Consider the following 24,204-nt stretch of genomic DNA (forward strand, 5'->3'; position numbering starts at 1 on the left):
CCAAGGATATTGAGGGGCTGGAGTGTGTCCAGAGAAGGGCAATGAAGGGTCTAGAGCACAAGTGGTGTGAGGAGAAGCTGAGGGACCTGGGGTTGTTTAGCCTGGAGAAAAGGAGGGTGAAGAGAGACCTTCTGGCTCTCTGCAGCTACCTGAAAGGAGGCTGGAGCCAGGTGAGAGTCTATCTCCTCTCCCAAGGAACAAGCAGCAGGACAAGAGGAAATGGCTTCAAGTTGCACCAGGGGAAGTTTAGGTTGGATGTGAGGAATAACTTTTCTTTCTCTGAGAGAGATGTCAAGGCATGGCCCTGGCTTCCCAGGGCAGTGGTGGAGTCCCCATCCCTGGAGGGATTTCAAAGCCATGTAGCTGTGGTGCTCAGGCACAAGACTTAGTGGTGGACTTTGTAGTGTTAAAGTTGATGGCTGGACTGGATGCTCTTCAAAGATCTTCTGCAGCCTGAATGATTCTGTAAGCATCAAGCCAAAGTAAAATGCCTAGGGTGAATATTAGTGGGAACAAGAAAATATCAGCATTGAGGTTTATTTGGTTATGGAACACTTTTCCCAGAGGATGTGGTTCAGGCTTCATAACTAGTCTCTTAAAATCAGCCTGCAGTACTGGAGGGAGCAGAGGGTGAGCAGGGGATGAGCACAGTTACCTAATAGGTCTCTGCATTTCACTTGCTTCTGTGATTCATTTCCTGAAGAGCTGCTTCCAGAATCTGCCAGTGACATCATGGCCCTGTCCCCCTGGGCCAACTTGGTGCTGCCTGTCAGAGATTTGAGTCTGAGACTTGCTGGGCTTTTTTTGTTGCTTGGTTTGGTTTGTGTTTTCCTCTGGTGGTTCCTATAGCTCAGCTGCGCCTCACAGCTCTCCCATTCTGCTGCAGCCCTGCCAGGGGCAAGGGGGACTGGCAAAAATCAGGTGCTTTAAAAATACAGATGGACACCTGGGCAAACTGGGCTGCTCTTCTGATCAGGAGGTGGGCAGCCAGCAGAACTGCCCCTGCAGGGCTTGGCTACCTCCTGCTGTTCTTGGCAAGTAATACTTGTCTCTGTCAGAACAGTGTTATTAGGTGTGAAAACCCTCATGTATTTCAATGAGCCAGGCTTAGCTGTTCCATTGCACTGGTTTGATAAGAAGAAAGTGTCTTGGTTTTAAAGCATGTCTTCTACATGCAGCTAGAGCAAGCTGCTCACAGCCCCAAACAACCTCACCTGGGATGCTGACAGGGATGGGACATCTCCCACCTCTCTGGGCAGCCTGGGACAGGCTCTCACCACCCTCAGCATCAAACATTTCTTCCTTCCCTCCACTCTCAATCTCCCTCTTTTAGTTTCAAACCATCACCCCTTGTCACAACAGGCCCTGCTCAAAAGATCATCCTCTTTGTTCTTACAGGCCCCCTGTAAGCACTGAAAGGCCACAAGAAAGCCATGTCCAGCATTGCACCCACCAGCACACCCCAGCCCTCTTCCCCTGGGCTGCTCTCCATCTGTCCATCACCCAGCCTGGAATAATACTGTGTGCCCTGACCCAGCTCCTGGGCTGAGTCTACAGCAGTCCACTTCCCAAGCTTGTCCACATCCCTCTGGAGGATATCCATGTCCTTCTTTCTGGGTGATGTCCTGTCCCTCAGGCATCTGACTGCACCACTCAGCCTGGTGTCATTTGCAGACTTGCTGAGGGTGCACTTGGTCCAAGACATTGAGGAAGATACTAAACATCCTCAGTCCCAGTACAGACCCCCTGAAGGACACCACTTGCCACTGATCTCCATCTGGACATTGATCTGTTGACTGCTGCCCTCTGGAAGCAGCCATTCAAACAGCTCCTTATCCATTGAACAGTACACCCATCAAACCCATCTCTCTCCAGTTTAGGGAGAAGAATCTTTTGGGGAGCAAGTCAAAGGCTTTACAGAGGTCCAGAGAGAGACCACATCTAGAGCTCTTCCTTTGTCCACTGATGCAGCCTCAATTAGCAGTCTGAAGTTGCTTAGATACAGACCCTAGGTGTTCAGGATGTGCTTGCTTGGGTCGTGGTGTCACCTGCCCCTTGATCCAGCAGCCACCTCACTGGTCCAGCCTCTCCCAGTCCTCAGTTCCATGGACCACTTTTTCCTCTCCCATGCATTATCACCTGACATCCAGCTTGAGAAGCTGCTTACATGGAAAAGCATGGTTGGAAAGTATTCCTGTATTTTTAGCTTTCTCCTGACACAATGTCAGCAGCTGGAAAGAAGGACCAGAGCCAGCACAACATGGAACTGCCAGCTCTCCATGGGCCACCAGAAAGTGTTCATCAGGCTACAATGTGAGGATTACTGAACTGACTGAAGAAGTGTGGCATTAAACAAAACAAAACCCCAATCAAACCCTAACCCTTCAGCTCCCAAAGCCTGCTGCTTGAATGTCTGTGTCCCCCAGGGGCCTGTCCTCTTTAATATCTTTATCAGAGATCTGGTTGAGGGGATGGACTGCACCCTCAGAGAGTTTGCAGATGGCAGACACCAAGCTGGGTAGCTGTGTCCATCTGCTAGAGGGTAGGGAAGCTCTGCAATGGGATCTGGACAGGGTGGACCTATAGGCTAAGCCTAACATTATGAAGTTCAGCAAGACCAAGTGTCAGGTCCTGCACCTGGGTCACAACCACCCCATGGGGAGCTACAGACTTGGGGAGGTGTGGCTGGAAGGCTGTGACTCAGAGACCTGGGGGCTCTGGTTGACAGTCAACTGACCATGAGTCAGCAGTGCCCAGGTGGCCAAGATAGCCAATGGCATCCTGGCTTGGATCAGAAACACTGTGGCCAGCAGGGACAGGAGGTGATCATCCCCCTGTGCTCAGCACACCTCAGGTGCTGTGTTCAGTTCTGGGCCCCTCATTACAGGCAGGATTTTGAGGAGCTGGAGCATGTCCAGAGAAGGGCAGTGAGGCTGGAGAAGGGCCTGGGGCATCTGGGCTATGAGGAGGGGCTGAGGCAGCTGGGGGTGTGCAGCCTGGAGAAGAGAAAGCTGAGGGGAGACCTCACTACTGAAGAAAGGAGGGGGCAGCCTCTTCTTGGTGTCAAGCGACAGGACCAGGGGAAATGGTTTCAGGCTGTGCCAGGGGAGGTTCAGGCTGGATGTTAGGAAATAATTCTTCACAGAGAGGGCTCTCAGACATTGGAATGATCTGCCCAGGCCAGTGGTGGAGTCACCATTCCTGTAGGTGTTTAAGCAGTGTGTAGACCTGGTGCTTAGGGACATGGTTTAGTGTTGACTCTTTGGTGCTGGGTTGAGAGTTGGACTGGATGAGCTTGGAGGCCTCTTCCAACCAGATGTGTTCTGAGATTTTGTGAAGAGTTGAAATAGTGACTGTAATGGCTTTGGATATGTTCTTCACTGGTTTTGGTGGAGGGAGGACATTGGGGTGCAATGAAAATCACTTTTGCTTTAGTTCTTCATTATCTATATTTATTGTTGTCTCAGAGGGTGCTGAGGCATTGAACCATCTGGATGCTGAAGGTACCATAAGAAAGACACAGAGCTGTTGGAATGAGTCCAGAGAAGGGCCACAGGGGTGATCTGAGGGCTGGAGTACCTCTTCTGTGAGGGCAGGCTGAGGGAGCTGGGGGTGTTCAGCCTGGAGATTCCAGGGGGACCTTAGAGCTGCCTTTCAATAGCTGAAGGGATCCTGCAGGAAGGATGCAGAGAGACTTTTCATGAGAGTGTCTAGAGACAGGCCAAGGGGGTGGTGAAGCTGAGGGAGAGCAGGGTTAGACTGGAGCTGAGGAAGTTCTTCAGTATGAGGGTGATGAGACTCTGGAATGGGCTGCCCAGGGAGGCTGTGGCTGCCTCATCCCTGGAGATGTTCAAGGCCAGGCTGGATGAGGCCTTGAGCAGCTGAGTCTGGTTGAGAGTTGTCCCTGCCCATGGTGTGGAGGTTGGAGTAGATGAGCTCTGAGCTCCCTTCCAACCTGAGCCATTCTAGGGTTCTGTGATCACGAATGTGAAGGCAGGGCCTGTGCTAGCACTCCATTGGAAGACATTACTGAAGTCAAAGTTCGATGTGTTCTCCTGGGTTCTGCTTTTTTGTGGATGGGTTTTCTTTCTGATGTTTTACCCTTTCTTTAAAACCAAGTTCTCCAGCTTCAGCTGGGTTGCCCAGAGGTGTGTTTGAGGCCCAGTCCCTAGAGACATTGAAAGTCAAACTTGATGTGGCCCTGAGCAACCTGATCTAGTTGTCCCCACTCCCTGCAGGGGGATTGGACAAGATGACCTTTGGAAGTCCCTTCCAACCTAATGCATTCTGTGGTCTTCTTGTGTTCTTCCCAGTTTTGCCACCAAGGAGCAGGAGGATCATTTTGAAATATTAAAATGGCAAGAAGAGGTCAAGAAGAATAGAATAGAATAGAATAGAATAGAATAGAATAGAATAGAATAGAATAGAATAGACCAGGTTGGAAGAGACCTTCAAGATCATCGAATCCAACCTATCATCCAACACCACCTAATCAACTAACCCACGGCACCAAGCACCCTGTCAAGTCTGCTCCTGAACACATCCAGTGATGGTGACTCCACCACCTCCCCAGGCAGCCCATTCCAATGGGCAAACACTCTCTCTGTGTAGAACTTCCTCCTAACCTCCATCCTAAACCTCCCCTGGCACAGCTTGAGACTGTGTCCTCTTGTTCTGGTGCTGGCTGCCTGGGAGAAGAGACCAACCCCCACCTGGCTACAACCTCCCTTCAGGGAGTTGTAGAGAGCAAGAAGGTCTCCCCTCAGGCTCCTCTTCTCTGGGTTAAGCAACCCCAGCTCCCTCAGCCTCTCCTCACAGGGCTGTGCTCCAGACCCCTCCCCAGCTTTGTTGCCCTTCTCTGGACACCTTCCAGCAGCTCAACCTCTTTCCTAACCTGAGGAGCCCAGAACTGGACACAGGACTCAAGGTGTGGCCTAACCAGTGCTGAGCACAGGGCACAATGACCTCCCTGCTCCTGCTGGCCACACTGCTCCTGATGCAGGCCAGGGTGCCCTTGGCCTTCTTGGCTGCCTGGGCACACTGCTGGCTCATGTTCAGCCTACCATTGACCAGTACCCCCAGGTCTTTGAGAGGTCTTCATGTCTACCAAAACTCTTCCTTTTTTTCCTTTCCAGCCTCAAAAGCAGCCCCTCCACCTGCTGCACTCTGCAAAGTGGTTTCCAAACCATTGAAACTCACTGCTAATGATGTGTGATAGGACCAGGGGTGGGGGTGGGGTGGGGATGGGGCATGAGGACAAGCATCTGCTGTGTTTCTGAGCTCCAGTGAGGAGAGAAATGAGTGTACTCCAAAAGGCCGTGGCAGCATGAATTGAAATTTAAAGCCTGTGTTCCAGCTTCGTGGAGGAGAGCTCATTCAAAGGAAAACTTGATGAAGTTCAGCTATTAAAATGATTGCATTCTGCAACTCCTGTTAAGTGAAAAAAAAAAAAAAAATCATCATAAAAACCTTGCAACTAAACCCCAACTTGGTCCTTTTCCCCAGAAAGATAGTTTGAAATTAGTAACACCAATTTCCTCTGCCTTGATTTAATGCTCTTTCCAGGGACAGAGCTCAGAGGGTTTATCTTCCAAGAGCTTACACTGAAGGCTGGAAAGAGAGTGAGTGTTTTGTGGAAGAATGACAATGAGTTTAATAAATATCCCGAGAAACCTCACAAATCAGTTGTGGCTCACAGATGGCTGGTGCCCTGGCTTGAAACAAACACAGAATGGTTTGCATTGGAAGGGACCTTTCAAGGTCGTCCAGTCCACCCCCCTTGCAGTCAGCAGCAACATCTGCAACTAGAGCAGGTTGCTCACAGCCCCAGACAACCTCACCTGGAGTGGTTTCAGGGATGGGACATCTCCCACCTCTCTGGGCAGCCTGGGCCAGGCTCTCACCACCCTCAGCCTCAATCATTTCTTTCCATTCTCAGTCCTCCTCTTTCAGAGGGCCTCAAAGTTTGCTGTACTATGGCTCAGTTGGTAGCACATAAGACCCTTAATGGGAATGTTGTGAGTTCAAGCCTGCAGTGGGCAGTGGTGTCCTCCCTACTCTAGTCATGAGGTCTGTGGTGACAGGTTGGACTCGATGATCTTTGAGGTCTCTTCCAACCTTAGTGATACTGATACTGAAAAGATGCACTAAGAGCTGGAGCACCTTTCCTATGAGGACAGGCTGAGGGAGCTGGGGGTTCTTCAGCCTGAAGAACACTCTGGGGGGACCTTAGAGCTGCCTTTCAATACCTGAAGGGATCCTACAGGAAGGCTGCAGAGGGACTTTTCATGAGAGCATCTAGAGACAGGCCAAGGGGGAATGGTTTGAAGCTGAGGGAGAGCTGGGTTAGACTAGAGCTGAGGAAGAAGTTCTTCAGTACCAGGGTGCTGAGACTCTGGAACAGGCTGCCCAGGGAAATTGTGGCTGCCTCCTCCCTGGGGGTGTTGAAGGCCAGGCTGGATGAGGCCTTGAGCAGATGAGTCTAGTTGAGAGGTGTCCCTGCCCACGGTGGGGAGGTTGGAGGAGATGACCTCTGGGGTCCCTTCCAACCTGAGCCATTCCAGGATTCTGTCATCACCACTTGTCCTGTCACAGCAGGCCCTGCTTAGAATGCCTTCTGCAGTCCTGCCTGCCTTGTGGGTTTACAATGCTTTGAAAATCAAGATCTCAAAATTGTGCCATGCCACCTGAAACTATAAATGAGTGCATTTCACCTTTTCTCCAGTCGTGGTCCTTAGCCGTATCTCGCTGTGTGGCAGCGGCCAGAGGGCTGGGCTGAGGCTTCTGCAGGGCTCTGTTTATGTTAAGTAACAGCCTGGTGAAAGAAAGTTGTCTTTTGATGCATTTTTCATAACTGTGTTTTACCATGAAGTGTTGATTCACAGCCTGTCAAATGGGATTAGGATCCTGAGTTTGTTTTCATGGCTGTGTGCAGCATTGCTAACAGAGCATCCCAGATTCTCTGTTGCCATAGACCGTGAACTGCTCTTCAGTGAGACCTTCTTCCCTCGGTGTGCCTCTCATGGATTTGTGGGAGCAGGGTGAGACAAGCTGTGGTGGGCAGTTTTGAAGAAGAGAAGGGAAAAAATGATCTCTCTTTTTTTCTCCAAAAAGTAGAAGCAGTCTGCCCCTAGAATCACAGAATGGTTTTGAAGGACCTCTGGGGATCATCGGCTCCAACCTCTTTCCTAGAGCAGTGTCACCCAGAGCAGGATCAGTGGGGCTGGAAGCTCTCCACACAAGGAGACTCCACAGCCTCCCTGGGCAGCCTGCTCCAGCCCTCCAGCACCCTCACAACAAAGAACTGTCTCCTCCTGCTCAGATGGAACCTCCTGGGTTCCAGTTTGTGCTGCTGCTCCTTGTCGTGTCCCTGAAAATAATCTGGCCCCAACCTCATGACCCCCCTGCCCTTCATCTCTTGCTGAGCATTGCTCAGATCCCCTCTGGGGCTGCTCTTCTCCAGGTTCAACAGCCCCAGGGGCTCTCAGCCTTTGCTCCTCAGCATCTTTGCAGCCTCTGCTGGACTTTCTGCAGCAGTTCCCTGTCTCTCTTGAACTGGGGAGCCCAGAACTGGACACAGTTCTCCAGATGGTGCCTCCATAGGGCAGAGTAAAGGGGGAGAAGAACCTTCCTCAACCTGCTGCCTACACTCTTCTTGATGCACCCTAGGAGACCATTGGCCTTCTCTGCTAATTTCCTTTTTGTATATTCCTGTGACTTAATTTTCTTCAGCTGCCAGTGGCTGTTGAGTTCCCTCCTCTGCATGCCCTCTGCTGGGTTGCTCCTAAAGGCTGCACTTCAGAGAGGCCTGTATAAATGTGATTTGGTTCTCCATGGGTGTCAGATGCAAACTTTTCCTCTAAAGGAGTTTTGTTCAGGAAAAAGTAACCAAACATACTATTTTTCACCCTTTCTTTCTAGCTGGCCTCTGGACAGTCTTCACCCTGGGTGGAGTGGGGAGTAAACCATCACCACAGTTGGAGCAGTGCTCCCCTCTGGCTAACCAGAGTCTTCTGCTTCTCCTGGTCTTGGCTAACCTGACTGATGCTCCAGACACACCAAATCCCTACAGGCAAGCAATTATGTCCTTCAAGAACACACAAGGTTTGTATCCTTCCTTCCTTTGAGGCACAAATGAGTTGAAGTCCACTGTTAAGTTGCTGTCACCACGTAGAGGTTCTCTTTCCAAAGTGTGTTTTCTCTCCAGCCAGCCCATGGAAGAGCAGAAATAGTTTATTTTCATAGAATCACTGAATATTTTGTGTTGGAAGGGACCTTTAAGGATCCTCTAGTCCAGCCCACCTGCAGTCAGCAGGGAAATCTGCAACTAGAGCAGGTTGCTCACAGCCCCAAGCAACCTCACCTGGGATGCTGCCATGGATGGGACATCTCCCACCTTTCTAGGCAGCCTGGGACAGGCTCTCACCACCCTCAGTGTCCCTCTTTTAGTTTCAAACCATCACCCCTTGGCCTCTCACAACAGGTCCTGAGAAAATCTCTGTCCCCAGCTTTCCTGTAGGCCCTTTGAAGCACTGCAAGGCCACCAGAAGGTGTTCCTGGAGCCTTCTCTTCTCCAGGCTGCCCCAGCCCAACTCTTTCAGCCTGGAGCCTCCCAGCAGAGCCCTTCCAGCCCTGCCAGCATTGCTGTGGCCTCCTCTGGCCCTGCTCCAGCAGCTCCCTGGCTGTGCTGAGCACTCCAGAGCTGCCCCAGCACTGCAGGGGGGGTCTGAGCAGAGCCCAGCAGAGGGGCAGAATCCCCTCCCTGCCCCTGCTGCCTACACTGCTGGGGATCAGCCCAGCACAGGGCTGGCTCTGGGCTGGCAGCACTCGGTGCTGGATCATGGCCAGCTCTTTACCCCCAGCACCCCCAAGGCCTTCTGCACAGGGCTGCTCTCCAGCCCTGCATCCCATGGCCTGTGCTCATGAACAGTGGCACCTAGCTGGTGCTTGATGGAACACATTGAGTTGCTCTGATGTTGCTCTCTACATCCAGATGTTCCCTTTTGAGAGAGACATAGCAGCCTGAAGCAGGATGGTGTTCAGTCAGTCGGTCCACACTCAGGGCCAGTGACTGATGGGGCCATGAGGGCAGAAATGGTAGTTCAGAAAAGCCAGAGTTTGATTTCCTTCTGCCTGCTGGTATCCCCTTTTGAGCAGAGGCAGTGTTTCCATCATCAGTGAGCTGTTTCTCTTCCTTGTGCCCCGTGGCCTCCTGCTGGGTTCAGATGAATGTCTGGAGCTGTCACCCCTCACCCAAGCCAAAAGAAGCAGCCAGTCCCCAGCATGCTGGCTCCATTGAGCTCCCAGGAGCCCACTGGGAGCTGGGGCTCCTGTGGGGCTCCTGCAGGTCTTCCAAGCCTTCTTTTATATCCCAAAAGTGTGGAGATGTTATTCTAAACACATGGGAACTACCACGTTCTTCCATGCTGAATGCTGTCAGCAATAGTGTGACCAGCAGGACCAGGCTGATCATTGTCCCCCTGTACTCATCACTGGTGAGGCAGCACCTTCAATACTGGGTTCAGTTTCGTGCCCCTCTCTCCATGGAGGATGTTGAAGTGCTGGAGTGTCTGGAGAAGGGCAGTAAAGCTGGTGAAGGGTGGAGAGCTGAGGGAACCTGAGTTGTTTTGCTGTCTTTGTGAAGAAGGCCAAGTCAAAATCTCTGGCATGGGGAGATCAGGAGGCTGGGGACATGACTCTGGCTTTCTGAGTATGAGAGCAGTGACTGTCACACTTGCCTTCCCCATCTCCACTGGAAATTCCTGGGTGCTGGAGACAGGACTGGTGGACATTGTGTAACTGATAAAGCTCCTGGTGAAAGTGTTCTGTGAAGATTAACCTGCTCTGTTCTCACTTCCAGCTCTGCCACAGATTATGCTGTGAGTGTGATCAAGCTGCTGTTACTTTGAGGGATGTTAGACTACAGGATGTGGTGTTTTGAATCACTTTAATTAACCAGCATAGAATCACAGAATCTTCTTGTTTGGAAGAGACCTTAAAGACCATGAAATCCAACCCTTAACCCAGCACTGCCAGGTCACCACTAAACCATGGCCCTCAGCACCACAGCTACACAGCTTTGAAATCTCCCCAGGAATGGTGACTCCTTGGCTATCTTGGGACAACCTCTTCCAGGGCTTGACAACCCTTTTGGGGAGGAAATTGTACCTCATGACCAACCTGAGCTTTCACTTGCACAGCTTGAGACCTTTTCCCATTATCTTTTCACTTGTTACCTGGAGAAGAGACCAAAACCCACCTGGTTCCAGTCTCCTTTCAGGAAGTTGTAGAGAGCCATGAGGTCTCCCCTCAGCCTCCTTTTCTCCAGGCTGAACAACCCCAGCTCTCCTAGCTGCTCCTCACAACACTTGTGCTCTAGACCCTTCACCAGGTGTGTTACACTTCTCTGAGCATTCCCCAGCACCTCAATGTCCTTCTTGGAGTGCCAGGCTCAAAACTGAATCCCATAAATCACTACTAAGCCAACTAAACTCCCCACTGCTTCTCTAAAGGTCTGACAGCCCCTGGGCTTCACTGACAGTGTTGTGATAGTCTTGACCTTCATGCCAAGTAGTGGGTGGGAGATGCTCTGCCTTGATACCAGTGAACTACACCTGAATGTTGGGTCTGCAGGATTTGAAAACACCTGAATGGATCATCAGTTCCAGTGAAGATGCTGGAGCTGCCCCCTCTTGGGGCAGCCCTCCTTTGAGCAGCCCTCCTTGGGGCAGCCCTCCTTGGGGCAACCCCCCTTGCAGCAGCCCCTCTTGGAGTAGCCCTCCTTGGGGCAGCCCCCACTTGGGGCAGCCTTCCTTTGAGCAGCCCCCCTTGGAGTAGCCCTCCTTGGAGCACCCCTCCTTGGGGCTGCCCTCCTTGTCTGTCCTTCTAGCAGTGGAAGTCATTTGGATGCACAGAAGAGATTCATACATTTCCCATAATGGTTTAGGTTGGAAGGGACCTTGAAGATCACTCAAGTTCCAAACCCCTGCCATGGGCAGGGTCACCTTGCACTAGACCTGCTCAAGGCCTCATCCAGCCTGGGTAACTTTCATATAGCTTTGTGGAAGGTGTGTTGTCTTGTGCAGATACAAAGGGCTTCGTTGGAGCTGAGGTGGGAGGAGCACCTCAGCTTTTGGGGCACAGGGAAAGCTGGATGAGACTCTGTTAATATTTATGACCACTGATGGTGATGGATGGGTTTTGTTTCCTCCTTGGTGTGGTGTCCATGTAAAACATTTCACTGGAAGTGTTTAAAAGGAGGCTGGATGGGGCACTTGGTGATCTATGATCAGGTGACTGCCTGGTGGACGTGGGCAGGCTGTGGATGTGGTCTACCTGGACTTCAGCAAGGCCTTTGACACCGTCCCCCACAGCAAACTGCTGGCTAAGCTGTCAGCTTGTGGTTTGGACAGCAACACTCTGTGCTGGGTTAGGAACTGGCTGGAGGCTGAGCCCAGAGAGTGGTGGTGAATGGTGCCACATCCAGCTGGCAGCCAGGCACCAGTGGCGTCCCCCAGGGATCAGTGCTAGGTCCTATCCTACTCATATCTTTATTGATGATCTGGATGAGGGGATTGAGTCAGTCATCAGCAAGTTTGCAGATGACACCAAGAGGGGAGCAGATGTTGGTCTGTTAGAGGGTAGAAAGGCTCTGCAGAGGGACCTTGCCAGGCTGGACAGATGGGCAGAGTCCAACAGGATGGCATTCAACAAGTCCAAGTGCCAGGTGCTGCACATTGGTCACAGCAACCCCATGCAGAGCTACAGGCTGGGGTCAGAGTGGCTGAAGAGCTCCCAAACAGAGAGGGACCTGGGGGTGCTGATTGACAGCAGCTGAACATGAGCCAGCAGTGTGCCCAGGTGGCCAAGAAGGCCAATGGCATCCTGGCCTGCATCAGGAGTAGTGTGGCCAGCAGGAGCAGGGAGGTCATTGTGCCCCTGGACTCAGCACTGATTAGGCCACACCTTGAGTACTGTGTCCAGTTCTGGGCCCCTCAGTTTAAGAAGGACATTGAGACACTTGAAGGTGTCCAGAGAAGGGCAACAAGGCTGCGGAGAGGCCTTGAGCACAGCCCTGTGAGGAGAGGCTGAGGGAGCTGGGGTTGCTTAGCCTGGAGAAGAGGAGGCTCAGGGGAGACCTCATTGCCCTCTACAACTACCTGAAGGGAGGTTGTAGCCAGGTGGGGATTGGTCTCTTCTCCCAGGCAACCAGCACCAGAACAAGAGGACACAGTCTCAAGCTGTGCCAGGGGAGGTTTAGACTCGAGGTGAGGAGAAAGTTCTTCCCAGAGTGTTGTTGGCCATTGGGATGTGCTGCCCAGGGAGGTGGTGGAGTCCCCATCCCTGGAGGTGTTCAAGAGGGGATTGGATGTGGCACTTGGTGCCATGCTCTAGGTCTGTGGTGACAGGTTGGACTCGGTGATCCTCGAGGTCTTTTCCAGCCTTAGTGATACTGTGATACTGTGCCATGGTTTAGTTGGTCAGATGGTGCTGGGTGGCAGGTTGGATGGGTGATCTCAAAAGGTCTTTTCCCGCCTGGTTAATTAATTCTGTGCTTCTGTCACTGTGTTTTGTAAAGTCAGCCAAGAAGCGTGTTGAACACTGGCTTTTTTTCCTCTTTAATTCCTTTATTTCAGACAGCACTGCCTTTTCATCATCAAATCCACACGCTTTCCAGATCAACTTCAACAGCTTGTACACAGCCTTGAGCGAGCAGCAGAAGTCTGACCAAGCAACTCTGCTCCTCTACATGCTGCTGCACCAGAACGGCAACGTGCGCACCTACGTGCTGGCGCGCACAGACATAGAGAACCTGGTAGGTGCTGCTCTCCTGCCTTGATGCTCATCACAGGATCACAGAGGTTGAAAGGGACCTGCAAAGTGTGGCCAGCAGGAGCAGGGAGGTCATTGTGCCCCTGTACTCTGCATTGGTTAGGCTGCACCTTGAGTGCTGTGTCCAGTTCTGGGCCCCTCAGTTTAAGAAGGACATTGAGAGACTTGAAGGTGTCCAGAGAAGGGCAACAAGGCTGGGGAGAGGCCTTGAGCACAGCCCTGTGAGGAGAGGCTGAGGGAGCTGGGGTTGCTTAGCCTGGAGAAGAGGAGGCTCAGGGGAGACCTCATTGCCCTCTACAACTACCTGAAGGGAGGTTGTAGACAGGAAGGGGTTGGTCTCTTCTCCCAGGCAACCAGCACCAGAACAAGAGGACACAGTCTCAAGCTGTGCCAGGGGAGGTTTAGACTCTAGGTGAGGAGAAAGTTCTTCCCCGAGCGAGTCGTTCGTCATTGGGATGTGCTGCCCAGGGAGGTGGTGGAGTCACCGTCCCTGGAGGTGTTCCAGAGGGGATTGGATGTGGCACTTGGTGCCATGGTCTAGTTGTGAGGTCTGTGGAGACAGGTTGGACTTGATGATCCTTGGGGTCTCTTCCAACCTTATTGATACTGTGAGACTGTGAAAGATCATAGAGGCGAGGCCAACCCCACTGCCAGAGCAGGACCACAGCATCCAGCACAGGTCGCACAGGGATGCCTCAAGGGGAGGCTTGAAAGTCTCCAGAGAAGGAGACTCCACAACCTCTCTGGGCAGCCTGCTCCAGGGCTCTGTGAGCCTCACAGTGCTGAAGTTCCTCCTCATGTTGAGCTGGAACCTCCTGTGCTGCACTTTCCATCCATTGCCCCTTGTCCTGTCACAGAGTGCCACTGAGCAGAGCCTGGCCCTGGCCCCTCTCTCTTGACCCCCAGCCCTCAGATATTTGCAAGCATTTGTTAAATCCCCTCTTGGTCTTCTCTTTTCCAGACTAAACAGCCCCAGGGCTCTTAGCCTCTCCTCATAGGGCAGTGCTCCAGTCCCTTCAGCATCATGGTAGCTCCTGTGAAGGGCTGGTCCTGCAAGCCTGGGTGTCACCAGCTGCCAATGTGCCCTCCTCTGTGATGGGGGCAGTAGGTTGTGGCTCACTCATTCACCAGTTGCCCCTTGCTTTGCTCATTGTTAGGGATGTTATCTCAGGAGGATGATGCTAAGCATGTTCATAGATTCATAGAATGGTTTGGGTTGGAAGAGACCTTAAAAGTCACCCAGTTCCAACCCTCTGCCACAGGCAGGGACACCTTCCACTAGACCAGGTTGCTGGAGGCTTCATTCAACCTGGTCTTGAGCACCTCAAGAGAGAGGGTGTGCACAACCTGTCTGGGTGACCTGTTTCAATGTCTCACCACCCTCACTGGAAAGAGTTTCTTCCTAATCTCCAGTTTAAATCTCCCCTCCTCAAGCTTCAATCCCTTCCCTCTCCTCAAATCACTACAAGCCCTTGTAAAAAGTCCTTCCCTGGCTCTCCTGTAGGTCCCTTCAGGTACTGGAAGGCCACTGTCAGGTCTCCCTGGGACTTTCTCTTCTCCAGCTGAAGAGCCCCAACTCTTGCAGCCTGACCCTGTAGGGGAGGTGCCCTTTTGGGGCTGATAAAGCTACCACACTTCCTTTCATTCTCTGTTTCTCAGCATGGTGGGGATTAGAAGGGACCTCTGGAGCTCACCCAGTCCAACCCCCCCTGCTCCAGCAGGGCACCCACAGCAGCTTGCCCAGCAGCACAGTGCCCAGAGAGGGTTGGAAGCTCTCCAAGAAGGAGACTCCACAACCTCTCTGGGCAGCCTCCTCCAGCCCTCCAGCACCCTCACACCAAAGAACTTTCTCCTCAAGCTCAGATGGAACCTCCTGGGTTCCAGTTTGTGCTTGTTGGTCTGAAGACTTCAATTCCCAGACTTGGGTCCATTTTGTTGAGGCCAAGCCTCAAGTTTCTCCTCATGTTCCAATTGACTGCTATGAGTCTGATCCAGGACAAACCTGCTGACCTCTGGGCATGGTATAAAGAAACTTTCATCAGCTGTTATTATTCTATTCATTATTTTCTGTTTGGGCTTTTAGCTGTTCAGGCCCAAAAGCTGTGCAAACTTCAGTGTGTGCTAGGGGGATAACAGTTAGCAAAAGCTCTACCTTAGCTAATTTGCCAAATGTCTTCCAGGGTTGACCCCAGGCTGAAACTCCTCAAGGAGCAGCTGACAGATTCTGTTGAAATGCAACTTTTCAGCTGCTTTAAATAGGATTGTGGTGAATGGCTGATAGAGCAGACACCTGCTTCAGTTTGTGTAGGTTGTAAATTCACTGAGCCTCCCTGCTAGGTTTAGCAGTGTCACAAAAAAACACTTTAACAAATCTCACTTATTAAAAAGCCTTCTTTTTAATAAGATAATGGCTGTCTGGGGGGAACTGGTAACAGAATAGAGAGCCCTTTCCATTTTAATGTTTGAAACCTTGCCAGATAATTAGATCCTGTCTGATGGCAGATAGGGGGTGAGTTTGGTCTCAGTCCAATTCCTAGCAGATGCATTGCTAAAATCAGAGTTGATAGACACCACAGTTGGCAAACCTGGGTGAGATGGTTGATACTGAATTGATTAATGGCTGAACTCCTTGTGCAGCCTGCTGCAGATCATCTAGGTGAGGAATGAGGCACTTTGCATTTATTCTGCTAAACAAATGGTCATTTTCAATTTTCAGGGCTGTTAGGATGTGATATGATATTTTTCACAGCTGCTGGCCACATCAATTTACATTATCTTGAGAGAAATGAAGGTGAGGAGTGTTCACTGCTTTGTCACCATGGTGTCTGGTCTATGCAGGACTTCCAGGAAAAGCATGAGGTGTGCCTGTGTGAAAACAACTCCAGAGGCAGCTACTCAGATGCACTGCACTGTGGGGCTGGAAGGGCTCTGCTGGGAGGCCAGGCTGAGGGAGTTGGGGTCTCCAGGGAGACCTTCTGGTGGCCTTTTGGTTCCTAAAAGGGCCTAGAAGGAAGTTGTGGACAGACCTTTTCTCAGAGCCCATTGTGACAGGACAAGGGGTGATGATTTGAAACTAAAAGAGGGATTCAGAGTGGAGGGAAGAGAGAAATGTTTCAGACAGGGTGGTGAGAACCTCTCCCAGGTTGCCCAGAGAGGTGGGAGATGTCCCATCCCTGGACCCATCCCATGTGAGGTTGGAGCTGGCTATTAAGCAGCCTGCTGTTGTTGCAGATGTCTCTGCTGACTGCAGTGGGGTTGGACTAGATGAGCTTGAAAGGTCCCTTCCTACCCCAACCATCATCAGTGAATTTGCTGATGACACCAAGCTGGGGGCAGGAGTTGATCTGCTGGAGGGTAGAAAGGCTCTGCAGAGGGACCTCGACAGGCTGGGCAGATGGGCAGAGGCCAAGGGCAGGAGATTGAACACATCCAAGTGCCAGGATCTGCACATTGGCCACAACACATTGGCAGTGCTGCAGGCTGGGGTCAGAGTGGCTGAGAGTAGCCAGGCAGAGAGGGACCTGGGGGTGCTGGTTGATAGTAGGCTGAACATGAGCCTGCAATGTGCCCAGGCAGCCAAGAGGGCCAATGGCATCCTGGCCTGCATCAGGAACAGTGTGGCCAGCAGGAGCAGGGAGGTCATTGTGCCCCTGGACACTGCACTGGTTAGGCCACACCTTGAGTCCTGTGTCCAGTTTTGGGCTCCTCAGGTTAGGAAGGAGGTTGACTTGCTGGAAGGTGTCCAGAGAAGGGCAATGAAGTTGGTGAGGGGTTTGGAACACAGCCCTGTGAGGAGAGGCTGAGGGAGCTGGGGTTGCTTAGCCTGGAGAGGAGGAGGCTCAGGGGTGACCTTGTTGCTGTCTACAATTCCCTGAAGGAAGGTTGTAGCCAGGTGGGGGTTGGTCTCTTCTCCCAGGCAACCAGCACCAGAACAAGAGGACACAGTCTCAAGCTGTGCCAGGGGAGGTTTAGGCTGGAGGTTAGGAAGAAGTTCTATACAGAGAGAGTGATTGCCCATTGGAATGGGCTGCCTGGGGAGGTGGTGGAGTCACCATCCCTGGAGGTGTTCAGGACGAGACTTGACAGGGTGCTTGGTGCCATTTGATTTGGTTTAGTTGATTAGGTGGTGTTGGATGATAGGTTGGACAGGATGATCTCAAAGGTCTCTTCCATCCTGGTTAATTCTATTCTATTCTATTCTATTCTATTCTATTCTATTCTATTCTATTCTATTCTATTCTATTCTATTCATTTGATGACTCTGTGATTTTCATATGTTGTCATGGATCATTCCTCCTTCCCCCCCCCAAATATGAAAAAGCCAGAAAATCCCAGAGCCACAGAAGTAACCAGCAAAATCAAACACTTTGCAGGAAAAGCTGAGACAATGGAGAAGAGCATCAGTGGAAACTCCACAGCAGGCTTTATTTAGTTATTTTTAATGCTAAATTCAAAACTATCTGTTCTTATTTTGATCTTCATGCATAGGTATTGCTTTTTGTGATCAAAATTGCATCTTTGTCCAGTCCTCTAGTTTTCAGTGGGCTCTAATGGGTGAGGATGAGCAACAGCCAGCTGAGATGAGAGCTTTCAATGGCTTAGTAACTCTGGTTCAGCCAGACACAGCAGGCATTGGGTGAGTGGAAGGGTCACTGGACAAAGAAACAGAGGCCGGTCACTGGCAGCCCAGAAGGCAGCAGTGTCTTGGGCTGCATCCAAAGCAGGGAGAGCAGCAGCACAGGGAGGGGATTCTACCCTTCTGCTCTGCTGAGACCCTACCTGCAGCAATGCATCCAGTTCTGGTGCCCCCAGCACAAGAGGGACCTGAAGCTGTTGGAGCAGAGTAAGCCATGAAGATGATCATAGGGCTGGAGAACCTCCCCTGTGGGGACAGGCTGAGGGAGCTGGGGCTGCTCAGCCTGGAGAAGAGAAGGCTCCAGGTAGGCCTTAGAGCAGCCTTCCAGTACCTGAAGGGGGTCTTCCAGAAATCCAGGAAAGGACCATTTAGGGCTTGTAGTGACAGGAGAGGGGCAATGGCTTTAAGCTTGAGGAGGGCAGACTGAGACTGGAGATTAGGAACAAGTTCTTGACTGTGAGGGTGGTGAGACACTGGAACAGGCTGCCCAGGGCAGTTGTGGATGTCCCCTCCCTGGAGGTGTTCAAGGCCAGGTTGGATGAAGCCCTGAGGAGCCTGGTCTAGTGGGAGGTGTCCCTGGCTACAGCAGGGAGTTGGAACTGGATGATCCTTAAAGTCCCTTCCAGCCCAAACCATTGTATGCATTTATGAAGCTGCAACCAGAGCAGGCTGATCACAGCCCCAGACAACCTCACCTCAAAGGGTGCCAGGGATGGAGCATCTGCCACCTCTCTGGGCAACTTAGGACGTTGTCTCACCACTCTCAGGGCAAGCAATTTCTTCCTTTTACCTACTCTGCAGGTAACACACTGCAGGTCAAATTAGCAGCGAGGTGTCTGCTTGAGAAAGAACCAAGCTGTTTGTATCAGATGTGTTTGCATTGGCTGCCAAGTTGCTGCTGTGTTGCTGCTCACCTTGTCTGCCCTGAAACCATGTATGTGTGATGCTGCATTTGTAGCCACTAGTTGTGCAGAAATAACCAGATAAACGAAATTCATGTGGTTTAAGCAGGTTACTTGTGTCACTGAGTGGTCTGGCATTTTGTTGTAGGCTAGAGACAAATGATTTTCAACCTGAGGGAAAGTCTTCCTGACCTCGAATTGAATGTAGCACCTGCAGTTTTCAGTGCCTGGTTTTACCTCCCCCTTGTTTTGAGGGGGATTAAAAGTGACCTTTCTAATAGCTGCTGTGTCTTGCCAGATGAAAGCTGCTCCTGATGGAGCAGTGTTAGTAGGAGTTCCTTAATGATAGTTTAATGGCTATGAATGAAAGTGCCAGCAATCACAGTGCCAAAAATCACAGAATCACAGGCTAGGTTGGAAGAGACCCTAAAAGGTCATCTTGTCCAACCCCCCTGCAGTCAGCAGGGGCATCTGCAACTAGAGCAGGCTGCCTGGGGCCACAGCAAGCTGGACATGAGCAGACAGTGTGAGCTTGCAGCCCAGAAGGCCAATGGCAGCCTGGGCTACATCAAAAAATGAGTTGCCAGCAGATTGAGTGAAGTGATTCTACCACTTTACTCTGCTCAGGTGAGACTTCACCTGGAGTATTGCATTCAGCTGTGGGGCCCTCAACACAGGAAGGACGTGGACCTGATAGAGTGGGTCCAGAGGAGGGCCCTGGAAATGATCAGAGGTTTGGAGCACCTCTGCTGCAAGGACAGGCTGGGGGAGCTAGAGGTGTTCAGCCTGGAGAAGAGAAGGCTCCAGGCAGACCTAATCACCACTTTACAGTACCTGAAGGGGGCTACAAGAAGGCTGCAGAGGGACTGTTTCCAAAGGCCTGCAGTGATAAGACAAAGGACAATGGTTTGAAATGACAGAAGGGCAGATTTAGATTGGATATTAGGAAAAACCTCTGCACCATGAGTGTGGTGGAACACTGGCACAGGTTGCCCAGGGAGGTGGTTGGGGCCCCATCCCTGGAGATACTCAAGGTGAGGCTGGACAGGGCTCTGGGCAGCCTGGCCTGGTGGAGCATGACCCTGCTGACTGCAGAGGGGGTTGGACTGGATGAGCTTTGGAGTTCACTTCCAACCCAGACCATTCTATGCTTCTGTGTATCTCCACGGATGGGGCCTCAGCAACACCTCAGGGATGTGGTTATTATCTTCTCAGCACATGGCTGGACAATGGCAGTGCATAAGAAGATAGGTATTAAAGTTCTAATGTGTGTGTGTGTAGCATAAAAGTGTGTAAGTATATCTTGGTTGCAGTTCCAGATATGTTTTACTGTAGTGAGAAATGCAGTCACAGAGAGAGTTGTTAGCCACTGGAATGTGCTGCCCAGGGAGGTGGTGGAGTCCCCATCCCTGGAGGTGTTCAAGAGGGGATTGGATGTGGCACTTGGTGCCATGGTCTAGTCATGAGGCCTGTGGTGACAGGTTGGGCTTGATGATCATTGAGGTCTCTTCCAACCTTGGTGATGCTTAAAGGTCATCTGGTCCAACCCCCCTGCAGTGAGGAGGGACATCTGCAACTAGAGCAGTTGGTTGGTCCCTACCTAAAAGGAGGTTGTAGTCAGGTGGGGGTTGGTCTCTTCTCCCAGGCAACAAGGGATAGAACAAGAGGAAATGGTCTCAAGTTGTGCCAAGGGAGGTGCAGGTGGGCATGAGGACAAACATCTTCCCCAAAAGTTTGTCAATGCCTGTCCCAGGCTGCCCAGGGCAATGGTGGAGCCCCCATCCCTGGAGGGCTGTCAGAGCTGTGTAGCTGTGGTGCTGAGAGCCATGTTTCAGTGGTGACTTGGCAGTGCTGGGTGAATGGATGGACTTGATGATCTTCGAGGTCTCTTGCAACCAAAATGATTTCATGATTCTGTGAGCTACACTCACAAAACACAGGCATGGACTCAAATTCCAACTGGAGAGAGAGGTTTGTGAAGGATCCTTTGAAATGGTAAAGGAAGGATGTTTGCAATGTGTAAAACTTCCCCTCTGCTTTTGTTGTGGTTTTGTCTTGACCCTGTCCACAGCATCTGTCAAAAGGTTTTATGGCCTGCAGCACTTAGATCAATCTCATTGGTCTGGAGTGGAAACTGTTGTGTGTTTTGTAGTGTGTTCCAAGCGTTTTGGGACTGGCTAATTGTGAAAAGAACATTCTGGTAACTTCAGAGGCTTGCGAGGCACTCAGTGTCCTGGCTGCCCCTCAGAATAGGTTTCACATGATTCATCCAGCTAGGCTTGGCCTGCTTTGAAAACCAGGGAGTTTTTAGGTGTTTGGAAGCTGCTTGGAATGGATTCTGCATCTCATCCACTACCTTGGAATTGAGAGTTTCCTCCCGTTCCCTTTTCCACGTCACTCTGTGATTCGGGCCTTGATTCTGCAGCGCAGAGGAGCCACGTTGTGCTGGGACAGTGGAAAGCTAATTCTCATTTGGTAGAGAGACAAAGCCTGCATCTGGATTAGCTTTAGACTAGCATTCAGGTATGCTTGCTGCTGCAATGAAATCTCATTTTCATTGTTATTGCAAGGCTTTGGCTTAAGCTGTTCATCCTGGTGGAAACGTTTCAAGACCTTAGGCTGAACTCTCGTCATTATGTCAGTTCTCTTTGACTGCACATTATCCAGAATGGGAAAAACAGGCCTTATCAGGTCTGAACCCAAACCAAAATGGTTATTTTCTGGGATTATCTCCACATACCAGAATGGGATTTGAGTTTCAGGTCTCAAAATACCTCTGTGCACCTCAGCTCCAACTAACAAGCGATAGGACAAGAGGAAAGAGCCTCAAGTTGCACCAGGGGAGGTTTAGGTTGGATATGAGGAATAGTGTCACCTCCAAAAGGGTTGTCAAGGCCTGGACCAGGCTGCCCAGGGCAGTGGTGGAGTCCCCATCCCTGGAGGGATTTCAAAGCTGTGTAGCTGTGGTGCTGAGGGCCGTGGCTCTGTGGTGACCTGGCAGTGCTGGCTTAAGGGTTGGGCTTGACAATCTCAAGGGGCTCTGCCAACCAAACAAGTGTATGATTCCAATATGCTTGGCTATATTTGATGAGGAAAGTCCTTTCAGACCACGCTTGTGCTACCACAGATGGTCAGAAACAATTGCTGTTGCTGCCTGAAATCTTGTTTAACGGCTTTGTTTTCCCATAGTCTTTGAGGGGAACTAAAGCTTTCAAGGCCTATGGTAACTGCTATGGCTGTAAATCTCATTTATTAGCAGTTGAAATTCCATCTCTGACCACAAGAAAGAATTTATTTTGACTCTCTGGTGGAGACAGAATGAAACAGATGGAAGGTGTTTGAAGGCTGCACGTCACTATTTAGGGGTGGTTATTTCAAGAGGGAAGGAATTGCTGTGATACTGTTGAGGGCAGGGTGATACAGGGTAGGTTTAGAGCCTCCTCTGTTTACTCTCTGAGGTGCTTGAAGACTAAACCATTGCACATATCTTTCCCTCCCTGAAGGTGCTGCCAATTCTTGAGATCCTGTATCACGTTGAGGAGAGGAATTCACACCATGTTTACATGGCTCTTATCATCCTGCTGATCCTGACGGAGGATGATGGCTTCAACCGATCCATTCACGAAGTGGTGAGTTGTGGGTTTGGTAAAGAGCTCTCCAGCTCCAACAGAAATCATTTCTCTCTTTATTTAGAGCAAGATACATCACTGTGTCTGCTCCCTCGGCAGGGGCTCTGTGTGTTCGTTCAGATTCAATGTCTTTCTTTCCATGAGAAGCAGCAACCTGAAGTCACCTCGAAAGCTTCCTGAGTGAAGCAAACACATATGCTCCATCTTGTGGAAGAGGTGGCCTGCATGTACCTCATTTGCTACCTTTTTATGGCCTTTCCTGTTCAAAATCATCAGTAATAGCCAGCAGGCAGCCTCAGAGATGCTGAAGGAAGTGGAGGGGCTGGAAGAGAAAGAAAACCTTTCTTAATTTCTCTTGAAGAACTTTCCTTAACCAGTTCCATGCAGTTGAGAGGAGCTTTCAGCTGGAGTTTTACTTGCTGGCCTGAGTGTAGCATTCTTGCTTGGCATTTCTTTTTCTTAATCTGTTTTGTGTTGTCTGTATAATATGATCCAAATTTTGACTAGTTTTGGTGGGCCTGGCACCACCTGTGCTGGAGAGTGCTCTGGGCAATTGTGTTCTAGATTCTTCACCTCCAAAGCCACAATGATGCAGATGTCTGCACTGATTTTCTTTTTGACTGGGGCATGGAATAGAATAGAATAAACCAGGCTGGAAGAGACCTTCAAGATCATAGAAATTGTCCTTTGGGGTTATGGGGGATTAATGAAACCCAAAGAACTTGAAGCACCTGGTAGTGGTGGGTTAATGTCTGGATTTGATGATTATGAAGGTCTCTTCCAAGTGAATTTATTCCATTATTCTATTCTTTCTCTTTTCTCCATTCTCTGCTGGATGGTGCTTGTCTTGTGCTGAAGGAGAGAGCAAACCTGGAGGCAAAGCAGAATGCATCTCCATCCTTGCAGTGCTTTGCTTACTGAATTTGGAGCCTCCTTCTTGCTCCATGCTTATATTTACTTGGAAGACTCCACATACCCTAAAGGCTGATGAGATGATGTGAGGCAGCAAAACAAAGGGAGTCAGGAAAGCTGCATTGGTACTTCTGTCAAATGTTGACCTCCAGTCTCAGTTCCACAACTGGAATGGCACTCACTGGAAATATTTATCCAGTTTCAGCAGGATTTACTTTATTCCTTCCCCCCCTGCTTCACTTGGGTGCAGAATGAAGAAAAACCAGTATTTCATATGTTTCAGCATTACCTGTTGGTCTCTCAGCTGCTCTGTATCCTGTGCTTATAAGAAGCAGGACTGTGGAGTCCACTGATGGGCTATTTTCCTTTGTGGTTATTTAACTCACATTTATTTATTGCTCTATTGTTTTTAAGATTAATTTTAGTAAGCACCATTTTATAGATCTTGTGATTGTAGAGAGCTCAGGAAGCCACTGAAGCTTCTGACTGCTGAAACATCATTATTTTTTTGTGGTTGTTTAAAATGAATGTGGGCTTAACTACCTGGAAAACAAAACCAAATCCATGGGTTGGGTTCCTGTAACCACACAGAGATCAAATTCTTCCAGCAGTAGCATCATCATCATCATCATCATCACTAGTAGTAGTAGTAATAATAAAATAACAATAATAACAACAATAACAAGGTGGCACTTGGTGCCATGGTCTAGTCATGAGGTCTGTGGTGACAGGTTGGACTCGGTGATCTTTGAGGTCTCTTCCATCCTTGGTGATTCTGTGATTCTGTGAAAGTAAACAAGGAATCCTGGGGTGTACTAAGAAGACTGGCCAGGAGGTCAAGAGAGGTTCTCCTCCCACTCTACCCTGTCCTACTGCAGCCACATCAGGAGTGCTGGGGTCCAGTTCTGGGCTCCCCAGTTCAAGAGAGGCAGGGAACTACTGGAGAGAGTCCAGCAGAGCCTACTAAGATGCTGAGGGGCCCTGGAGCAGCTCTGTGAGGAGCAAAGGCTGAGAGCCCCTGGGGCTGTTGAGCCTGGAGCAGAGCAGCCCCAGAGGGGATCTGAGCAATGCTCAGCAAGAGATAAAGGCTGGGGGGCAAGAGGCTAGGGCCAGGCTCTGCTCAGTGGTGCCCAGGGACAGGACAAGGGGCAAGGGGCACAGACTGGAACTCAGGAGGTTCCACCTCACCGGGAGGAGAAAGTTCTTTGTTGAGAGGGTGCTGGGGGTCTGGAGCAGGCTGCCCAGAGAGGTTGTGGAGTGTCTTTCTCTGGAGAGATTCCACACTTCCCCTGGC

At 50.6% G+C, this 24,204-nt stretch overlaps 1 protein-coding gene across 3 annotated transcripts in view; it reads left to right on the forward strand.

Annotated features, from left to right (window-relative positions):
* Positions 1-24,204, forward strand: part of DYM (dymeclin) — a 313,818-nt gene that overhangs the window by 98,098 nt on the left and 191,516 nt on the right. For all 3 annotated transcript variants that reach the window (XM_054179019.1, XM_054179021.1, XM_054179020.1), the window contains exons 9-11: positions 7,921-8,103; positions 12,636-12,814; positions 21,873-21,998. In XM_054179019.1, coding sequence (XP_054034994.1) covers positions 7,921-8,103; positions 12,636-12,814; positions 21,873-21,998 — 488 coding nt within the window. The remainder of the gene's footprint in view (positions 1-7,920; positions 8,104-12,635; positions 12,815-21,872; positions 21,999-24,204) is intronic.

The sequence above is a fragment of the Dryobates pubescens genome, chromosome Z, assembly GCF_014839835.1.
Source record: "Dryobates pubescens isolate bDryPub1 chromosome Z, bDryPub1.pri, whole genome shotgun sequence".
Lineage (NCBI taxonomy): Eukaryota > Metazoa > Chordata > Aves > Piciformes > Picidae > Dryobates > Dryobates pubescens.